This window comes from Zeugodacus cucurbitae, chromosome X (assembly GCF_028554725.1).
Source record: "Zeugodacus cucurbitae isolate PBARC_wt_2022May chromosome X, idZeuCucr1.2, whole genome shotgun sequence".
NCBI lineage: Eukaryota > Metazoa > Arthropoda > Insecta > Diptera > Tephritidae > Zeugodacus > Zeugodacus cucurbitae.
Genome location: NC_071672.1, coordinates 28,384,532 through 28,394,421, shown reverse-complemented (window position 1 = coordinate 28,394,421; position 9,890 = coordinate 28,384,532). Strand labels below are relative to the sequence as shown.

The 9,890-nt window shown below is 34.3% G+C and overlaps 1 protein-coding gene across 4 annotated transcripts; it reads right to left on the bottom strand.

Annotated features, from left to right (window-relative positions):
• Positions 1 to 9,865, bottom strand: LOC128923133 (tetratricopeptide repeat protein 39A-like). 4 transcript variants are annotated; one of them, XM_054235607.1, is made up of 3 exons: positions 9,472 to 9,865; positions 217 to 631; positions 1 to 154 (listed from the first exon to the last, which is right to left on the bottom strand). In XM_054235607.1, exons 1-3 carry the CDS (start codon positions 9,582 to 9,584, stop codon positions 146 to 148), a joined length of 537 nt encoding a protein of 178 aa, XP_054091582.1. In that variant the 5' UTR covers positions 9,585 to 9,865; the 3' UTR covers positions 1 to 145. The 4 variants fall into 4 exon arrangements, 3 of the variants coding, with proteins under 3 accessions (XP_054091582.1, XP_054091583.1, XP_054091581.1); XM_054235608.1 differs by lacking the exon at positions 9,472 to 9,865 and adding an exon at positions 2,078 to 2,378 and having other exon boundaries at positions 31 to 152; XR_008472181.1 differs by lacking the exons at positions 1 to 154; positions 217 to 631 and adding exons at positions 7,198 to 7,274; positions 7,428 to 8,045 and having other exon boundaries at positions 9,472 to 9,835.
• Positions 9,866 to 9,890: the final 25 nt, after the last annotated feature.

Below are 9,890 nucleotides of genomic sequence, written 5' to 3'. Positions count from 1 at the left end.
AAAATATACTTACTTCGTTTCCTCAATTGTGGTGATAGCCAATTCATAATTTTGTTCGTCTGCATGCACCAGTCCCGATTCCACGCAGGCGTAGGCCATCAAATATGTGTCTTCTTTGATTTGACTTTGCAAGTTCATGCACGCTTCAAGATCTCTTTAAAAGATGACACGGTTAATGTTGGAATAATTTTATAAATGATTCGATTAAAATCTTACTGCAATGCGAGGAATGGCTGCTTCATTTGTCGATAGCAAGCGCCACGTAATAAAAAACACAATGCTTGAGCATTGAGCGTCAGCTAGCTGATAATTTTTGCTAAGCACTTTGAATGCGTTCCAGACAAACATCAGCTCAACAGCTGGAAGACAGAGGTAATGATTTTGCGCAAAATATCGCGCCACCTTCTTACAAATGAATTTCTCCATAGGTAGTGATTTTCCGGCGATCCTTTGCTTATACTTGGGTGTATCATGCATTAGAGACTCAACAGTTTCCAGCTCATTGTCGTCGAGATCATCGTTCATTAGCATTACAGCCGCTTGCTGATAGGAGTAAATCGTACGAGACCATTTGCTGTGCTCCACTAAATAGCTGGCGTACAATTTCGCCTCCCGCCAGTCCAGCTTCAAACTGAATATATAACAAAGGAAATTTGTATATAGAATAAGTAGCAACTGTAAAGTAAATAAATGTATAGAACTCCAATAAAAACAAGTGAGTTGTTTAAGGTAAGGTTTTTTTCGTCGAAAAGAGACCTTTTCTCATGAATTTTTTTAGAAAAAATTATTGCTGCAGGTTAATTTTACTTATTATTATATGAAAGTACAACATTTGAAGGATACTTAAAAAAAGTTTTATCGAAAAATAGCGAGGAATAACGGATTTATCGTCGATCTCTGCAGGCACCTCGAAAAAAGTGCTTGTGCGATGACCAGCCTACAGCATCGCTGGATCATCCAAAACCAAAAAATCAAAATGCTTTCTTTAGTTTATTAGTTTATCTTTCAATTGACGTGGAGTTTTTTTTAATTTTTCAATTTTTCAATTTTTGGTACCATTTTCAAGCCAAAATTACGATTTTAGACGAAAAAATCGACCTATTTGTTATTGTAAAATTGTTAGTAATTGAAATTTTTGGACTCGACGTCTTTCGAGAGCTATATATATGTAGAATATTTGTTCAAAATTTCAAAACGATCGATGCTGTAGTTTTTCCTGTAGGCTGGTCACCGACTTTAAAAATGACATATTGGGGAAAATTGTTTCAAAGTTTTGATACCGTTATTCAACCTGCTGTAACTTCGTAGGTTTTTCTCCCAATGATTATAGCTGAAATTATACCTTATTATGTCCAAAAATTTCGAAATATTCGATCGAGTAATTTCTTAAAAAAAATTCACGAAAACCTCCTAATTCTTCATGGGTTATACTGTACCCCTTAACAAGCAAGCGGTCATTAGTGCGCCCGACGATTTTGGTATCGAAGCAAACCTTAAGCATCTTATATCTTATACTAGTCTGCTCAGCGTGAACAGCATAGAACTGTAGGGTAGCGCGCATGTGCTCCGGACTGTAAATAGTGATACCGCGCAAGTTCGTGTTCTCTTTCCTTTGCTCTGGATGGGGTGGTGGAACTTGAAAATCAAGGCTGTGGAGTTTCGGCCTATGCTGACAATGTAGCCCTTAGAGTTATTTGACTTTACAGACGGTAAATATTATTACATACATAAGTCAATTAGTTTGTAATGTAGCCCTTAGAGTTATTTGACTTTACAGACGGTAAATATTATTACATACATAAGTCAATTAGTTTGACATAAAAAGCTGCTTAACGTAACTAAAACTGTTGTGAATCTTGCCACTTATATGAACTTGTCATGTTAACAATTTGTTAATTATTCATAAATGAAAATACAGCTCAACTTTTATAACTCGAACTCTTAAATTGGCAATAGAAGTCAAATTTCATAAAATTAATTCAAAGTCTCTCTAATTTGAAGGGTACTTCAACTGTATAAATATACGAATGACGGTATTGGCCGACAAAACACAAATAACACATATATTACTACTAACCAGTTTACCCACAATAACTCCCAAAACTGAGATGATGGAACTGTGTCCAGACGTTTTGTGATTTCCATGATTTTTTGTACCAATACTGCGCTTCATCCAAATTACCCTTCATGAATTCTAGTCGTCCCTTAAAAAAAAGAAACCACACACCCTGCGGATATAATAGTAATTGTTCCTCTAGGATGTTATGGCACAGTTCTAGCCCCCCTAAACAAAATGCAAACAAACAAAAAATGTAATTTTCGCCAATTGAATTAAATAATTAAAAGAAAATGCCAAAATAGCAACTTATTGTAGCACCTGGAAATCACTATTTTTTGAGTGCTTTCGAATTTTATGACGTTCTATCTTTTTCAATTTTGCGTTATAATGCTTATTATTTATGCAACCCTAACGGTTGGAGCCGACAACATACATATTAAAAGATAATTTAAAAATTACATAAACAATTTGTGGCCAGGTGTTAGTTTAATCTTTAATATAATTTTATCAAAATTTGCTAACACATATTTAACTTTTCTACTTTTCTTTTACTAAGCAACAAGCATAGCAAAACAACAGTTGTAGTCATAACTAACAAAAAAAAATTCAATAATTTCGAACGCTAAACGATACATTTCTCGCATAAATAATAAATGTAATGAGCCAATTTGCCACTCATTTCAGCTCTTTGAGATGCTCAAATCACCTTCATAGTACATTTACAAAACACTTGAAACAAGTAATAGTAAAATAGGGTATACTTAATACATTTTATATAAAAGAAACGTTTATTATATATTCATAAATAGCGTTATTATTAATCTCAAATCATATGACACCCTTAGCATAGTATTAAGAAAGATATCACACCATATTGTATAATGTATGTAGTTAGACGAACTTGCGCGCGTATATAGTTTTATCGTGTGAACAGCATTTTAGCTGGTTGTGTATACTGTCATCGGAAAACATTTTTTTTATTTCCACTTCCCTTCATCAAATATTTTATGTTAAAATTACACACGTGAACACCAACCATGAACCAATAGTTTCGTTGTCATTCGCATATAAAACTAGATATGTGGGTTTGTAATAAAGCCAAGAACAATAATAAAAAATTGAATAAGATTTGAACTGATTAATTAAGGATTTCAATTTGTTTTTGTCGCATGTAATATATACAAATAACACATAGTTTTACATGTTACATTATATCCGTATAAATATGTCTTTTTGAGCATTTATTATCGATTTATATTTTTTATTAAGAATAGGTATTAAAGTATATAAGGATTTAAATTTATATAACAACACAACATAGTGTGTACGACATAAATAAAATAAAATACATACATGTTTCTAAATGAAATTTCACATTATGTTCAATTGTAAATTTAGTTCATAGCATATTTTTAAATGCACATAGATTTATAATACATGAATATAAGCAAACCTTAATAAGCTAATAGTAAACTGCGTTGCACATTTGCAAACATTAGTTATAAGTCAAATATGCTTCGACTAGCCAAGCAAAAAACCTTAAAACTATTTAAATAATTTTATATATATACACATATAAAATATAAATTACTAATTATAGTAAATAATGCCTACTCGATTACATTGTTTTTTTTATCGCATGTGAAGTACTCCGCAAGCGCAACACAAATTTGTAGTTGTAATGACAGAAAAGGATTCATAAAAATTTTTTCAGACATGCTATTGACTAACATAGGAACGCACAATTCACCAAATGTGTGTGGCCGTTTAGCTGATAATTCGAATAATTCATTTTTAAGGGGGTATTCTGGTGTTAGAGGCATGAATTTCAAGTCATTTTTGAAGTGTTGTAATAAAATTTTTTTTATTATTATTGTCCGAATGGACGAAAACACTCCAGCCCTGAAAGTGTTCGATGCAGTACCCGCCGGAGGAAGCCGAGGAAGGGGAAGGCCTCCACTCCGTTGGAGGGACCAGGTGTCGCTCTCCACCTGGTTACTCTGGTTACACTTGGGATCTCCAACTGGCGCCGAACTGCGAAGGAGAGAGAGAGGTGGCGCACTATCGTCGATTCGGCTATAACCGGCTGAACGGTTGCAACGCCAATCACATACATACAATAAAAATTTTTTATCATTTATTCATTAACATTACAGGAATGTAAAACAAAAATTATTGAATAAACAAAGTCAAATAAAACAAAAAAATATAAAAATAAAAATTTAAAAATAAATTAAAAAAATATATATAAATAAAAATAAATAATACAAAACAAAATAAAAATTTAACAAGTAAGGAAGGGCTAAGTTCGGTTGTGACCGAACATTTTATACTCTCGCAATTTATTTAATTAATATTATATAATAGATATTTTGACCCACATATTCGTCATATATATGGTATAAAGTCCATTGAAAGTTGGAAACCCTAATATTAGGTTAGAAGCACCGAGGTCCTCTTGTTCGATATATGAGGGTTTGAAAACCTATGGTCCGATTTCGCTTTTTAGAAAGGGGCTGCTACACTATAAATGCAGTATTTATGCAAAGTTCTGTTCCGATATCTTCACTAGTGCGTACTTTACATATTGTTAAGTATACTATTCACGTTGACTTCAAAGTTCTGGTATATAGGAAGTAGGCGTTTGGCCTATTTTCACAACATATCATTGGGATGCAAGGAAAATATTATAAACCAAATGTCATTGATATTGGTCGAGTAGTAGCCACACCCACTTAAATTTTTCTGTACATTCTTTATAAATAAAATTTAGGTTTCTGGTGTTATCCCTTACTTAATTAAAGCATTTTGAGTCGTTTTCAACATAACTTTTGTATGGGAGAGAATTTCGTTGATATAGCTTTAGTAGTTTACGAGATATGTACAAAAAATTTATAAGGGGGCGGTGCCATGCCCATTTTCCCAAAAAATTACATCCAAATATGCCCCTTCCTAGAACAATCCTTTGGACCCAATTTTATTTCCATAGCATTATTTATGGTACTTTATGTGTTTTCGGTTTTCGCCATTTTGTGGGCGTGGCAGTCCGATTTTGCTCATCTTCGAAAGCAACCTTCCTATGGTGCCAAGAAACAAGTGTTCCAAGTCATATTCATCAAGATATCTTAATTTTTACTCAAGTTACAACTTGCACAGACGGACGGACAGACAGACATCCGGATTTGAACTACACTCTTCATCCTGATCACTTTGGTATACATAACCCTATATATAACTCGTTTGGTTTTGGGTGTTACAAACAACCGTTATGTCAACAAAACTATAATACTCTCTTTAGCAACTTTGTTGCGAGAGTATAAAAAATACGATTCCAACATCAAAATGTTCAGGTGAAAAGGTCCAGTAGAACTTGGGAAATCGCGTGTATCGTTTTGAAAAACAAAATATATATGAACAGTTAAAACTTAAAGAAATCACGGGTATCATTTCGAAAAAAAAAAAAAACAGTTTCATGTTTTGCAAGTTTGGATGCTGCACCCGGCATTTCCTGTATCTTCGAAAATAATCTTAATTATATAAAATCCCATAGTAAACGTATTTTTAAATGTATAAGAAATTCCATAACTTATTTCTACCTCAGAGTACTCCCGATAGGTTGTAGTAAAACAGAAGGAGTTGGAAGAAATCAACTCCTAAACGACAAGGCAGCAGATAGCATAATTAGTACTTCCTGCCGTTTTCATAGAAATCACCCATGTAATCACTTGCTGGATCAAGAGATCATTCCTACAACACGTCGACGAACTTAATCCATATATCGACCAGACTGCGGACGCAAACAGTTTTAGACACGCTTTAAACGCCATTCACAGTGGTGCTATCAACACCTTCATTGACTCCCCTCCAGTGAATGGCGTCCTTCGAACCAAACCACCACCTATAGCAGACGAAGAGCTCGAGTTGCTACGTGAAACCAGAGTGACTCTTGCGTAACTTCGATCTGGATATTGTAGCAGGTTAAACTGCTACTTATCCAGACTGAACCCCGACATACAAAATACATGTCCCGCAAGACACTAACCACCTTTTTTTGCATGCCTAACGAACCCTACTCATCTAGCACCCCTTTCCCTTTGGTCCAACCCCGTCGAAACAGCACGTTTCCTGGGCCTCCCGTTAGATGATTTCGACGACAACTAGATTTATGCTCTTCTTTCAGGCAGGGATCGATAACCGCTATAACAACAACAACAACCAGTACATTAATGTCCGCATTGCTCTTTGGATTTCGTACACTATAATCGTATAATTATAAAACCAAACTATAGCACCTTCAAATTTCATCAACAATTGTCGATAATCGTCACAGAATTGCTTTAATGGAATAAAGCAAAAGTCTCGATATTCCTTTTACCGTTGTACAATATGGTTCGTATCCTTGGCATCCCTATGCTGGAGAAGGAAGGAGAGGGTAGCAACAAGACATATATATCTAAACTTCGTGAACATCCAAGCCCACTGGCTAATGCCTTAGTACATCCCTGCAATCAAACATAGCGCAATCACTTGCTTTAGCTTATCAAGTTTTAAAAATATTTCAGATTTTATAACTTGTTAGGCTTGAGAAGAAATAAAGGGATGTACAAGTGCCGTCTCATCAGATATCGACATCATGCTTTTGCATCACGAATAGTACGAGAGTAATGAATCAAAACAAAAAAAAAATGAACAAGAGTAGAAATAAATTTCTGAACCTAAAAAAATGTCAATGTTATCTAAAAAATTTGATTCGTTCACTTAACTTTAATGAAAAATTGCTAATTTGTAAACATATAATTGCACTTTTTAGCCGATTTGAACTACTCTTTACCCTGATCACTTTGGTATATATAACACTATATCTAACTCATTTAGTTTTGGGTGTTAAAAACAACCGTTATGTGAACAAAACTATAATACTCTCTTTAGTAACTTTGTTGCGAGAGTATAAAAAATACGATTCCAACCTCAAAATGTTCAGGTGAATAGGTACAGTAGAACTTGGGAAATCGCGTGTATCGTCATTTGCGCGTACGTTGTAGTAAAAATAATTTAAAATATGTGTATTTAATTTGTTAACCAAATCTCCATAAATATGTTTATTTCAATTTTCCCAACTTAATGTTTAAAGTTCAGTTTTTCCTTAAATTCCATAAGCGCACCATGTATGCGGAAATGTAGGCGTGACTCCAGCGAAAAGCCAGTGTATTTCTTCCTGCAATTATATAATACAATTTTTTTTGTTAATATACTCATTAGAATATTTGGGTCAAAGCTCAAAAGCATATTATTTTACTCGAATTATGATAAAAAATATAGTTCAGCGTTGTCGTTTATTGTCGTTAATGGTATAATAAAATATACTTACTTCGCTTCCTCAATTGTGGTGATAGCCAATTCATAATTTTGTTCGTCTGCATGCACTAGTCCCGATTCCACGCAGGCGTAGGCCATCAAATATGTGTCTTCTTTGATTTGACTTTGCAAGTTCATGCACGCTTCAAGATCTCTTTAAAAGATGACAGGGTTAATGTTGGAATAATTTTATAAATGATTCGATTAAAATCTTACTGCAGTGCGAGGAATGGCTGCTTCATTTGTCGATAGCAAGCGCCACGTAATAAAAAACACAATGCTTGAGCATTGAGCGTCAGCTAGCTGATAATTTTTGCTAAGCACTTTGAATGCGTTCCAGACAAACATCAGCTCAACAGCTGGAAGACAGAGGTAATGATTTTGCGCAAAATATCGCGCCACCTTCTTACAAATGAATTTCTCCATAGGTAGTGATTTTCCGGCGATTCTTTGCTTATACTTGGGTGTATCATGCATTAGAGGCTCAACGGTTTCCAGCTCATTGTCGTCGAGATCTTCGTTCATTAGCATTACAGCCGCTTGCTGATAGGAGTAAATCGTACGAGACCATTTGCTGTGCTCCACTAAATAGCTGGCGTACAATTTCGCCTCCCGCCAGTCCAGCTTCAAACTGAATATATAACAAAGGAAATTTGTATATAGAATAAGTAGCAACTGTAAAGTAAATAAATGTATAGAACTCCAATAAAAACAAGTGAGTTGTTTAAGGTAAGGTTTTTTTCGTCGAAAAGAGACCTTTTCTCATGAATTTTTTTAGAAAAAATTATTGCTGCAGGTTAATTTTACTTATTATTATATGAAAGTACAACATTTGAAGGATACTTAAAAAAAGTTTTATCGAAAAATAGCGAGGAATAACGGATTTATCGTCGATCTCTGCAGGCACCTCGAAAAAAGTGCTTGTGCGGTGACCAGCCTACAGCATCGCTGGATCATCCAAAACCAAAAAATCAAAATGCCTTCTTTAGTTTATTAGTTTATCTTTCAATTGACGTGGAGTTTTTTTTTAATTTTTCAATTTTTGGTACCATTTTCAAGCCAAAATTACGATTTTAGACGAAAAAATCGACCTATTTGTTATTGTAAAATTGTTAGTAATTGAAATTTTTGGACTCGACGTCATTCGAGAGCTATATATATGTAGAATATTTTTTCAAAATTTCAAAACGATCGATGCTGTAGTTTTTCCTGTAGGCTGGTCACCGACTTTAAAAATGACATATTGGGGAAAATCGTTTCAAAGTTTTGATACCGTAATTCAACCTGCTGTAACTTCGTAGGTTTTTCTCCCAATGATTATAGCTGAAATTATACCTTATTATGTCCAAAAATTTCGAAATATTCGATCGAGTAATTTCTTAAAAAAAAATTCACGAAAACCTCCTAATTCTTCATGGGTTATACTGTACCCCTTAACAAGCAAGCGGTCATTAGTCCGCCCGACGATTTTGGTATCGAAGCAAACCTTAAGCATCTTATATCTTATACTAGTCTGCTCAGCATGAACCGCATAGAACTGTAGGGTAGCGCACATGTGCTCCGGACTGTAAATAGTGATACCGCGCAAGTTGGTGTTCTCTTCCCTTTGCTCTGGATGGGGTGGTGGAACTTGAAAATCAAGGCTGTGGAGTTTCGGCCTATGCTCTTAGAGTTATTTGACTTTACAGACGGTAAATATTATTACATACATAAGTCAATTAGTTTGTAATGTAGCCCTTAGAGTTATTTGACTTTACAGACGGTAAATATTATTACATACGTAAGTCAATTAGTTTGACATAAAAAGCTGCTTAACGTAACTAAAACTGTTGTGAATCCTGCCACTTAAATGAACTTGTCATGTTAACAATTTGTTAATTATTCATAAATGAAAATACAGCTCAACTTTTATAACTCGAACTCTTAAATTGGCAATAGAAGTCAAATTTCATAAAATTAATTCAAAGTCTCTAATTTGAAGGGTACTTCAACTGTATAAATATACGAATGACGGTATTGGCCGACAAAACACAAATAACACATATATTACTACTAACCAGTTTACCCACAATAACTCCCAAAAACTGAGATGATGGAACTGTGTCCAGACGTTTTGTGATTTCCATGATTTTTTGTACCAATACTGCGCTTCATCCAAATTACCCTTCATGAATTCTAGTCGTCCCTTAAAAAAAAGAAACCACACACCCTGCGGATATAATAGTAATTGTTCCTCTAGGATGTTATGGCACAGTTCTAGCCCCCCTAAACAAAATGCAAACAAACAAAAAATGTAATTTTCGCCAATTGAATTAAATAATTAAAAGAAAATGCCAAAATAGCAACTTATTGTAGCACCTGGAAATCACTTTTTTTTGAGTGCTTTCGAATTTTATGACGTTCTATCTTTTTCAATTTTGCGTTATAATGCTTATTATTTATGCAACCCTAACGGTTGGAGCCGACAACATACATA

Bases quoted from the DNA above. Each gene is read 5' to 3' on its own strand.
- LOC128923133 (XM_054235606.1), bottom strand. From the start codon at position 9,584: ATGAAGGGTAATTTGGATGAAGCGCAGTATTGGTACAAAAAATCATGG. The intron at 8,046-9,471 runs GTTAGTAGTAAT...TTATATATTCAG, and splicing joins GAGTTATTGTGGGTAAACTG to TTTGAAGCTGGACTGGCGGG.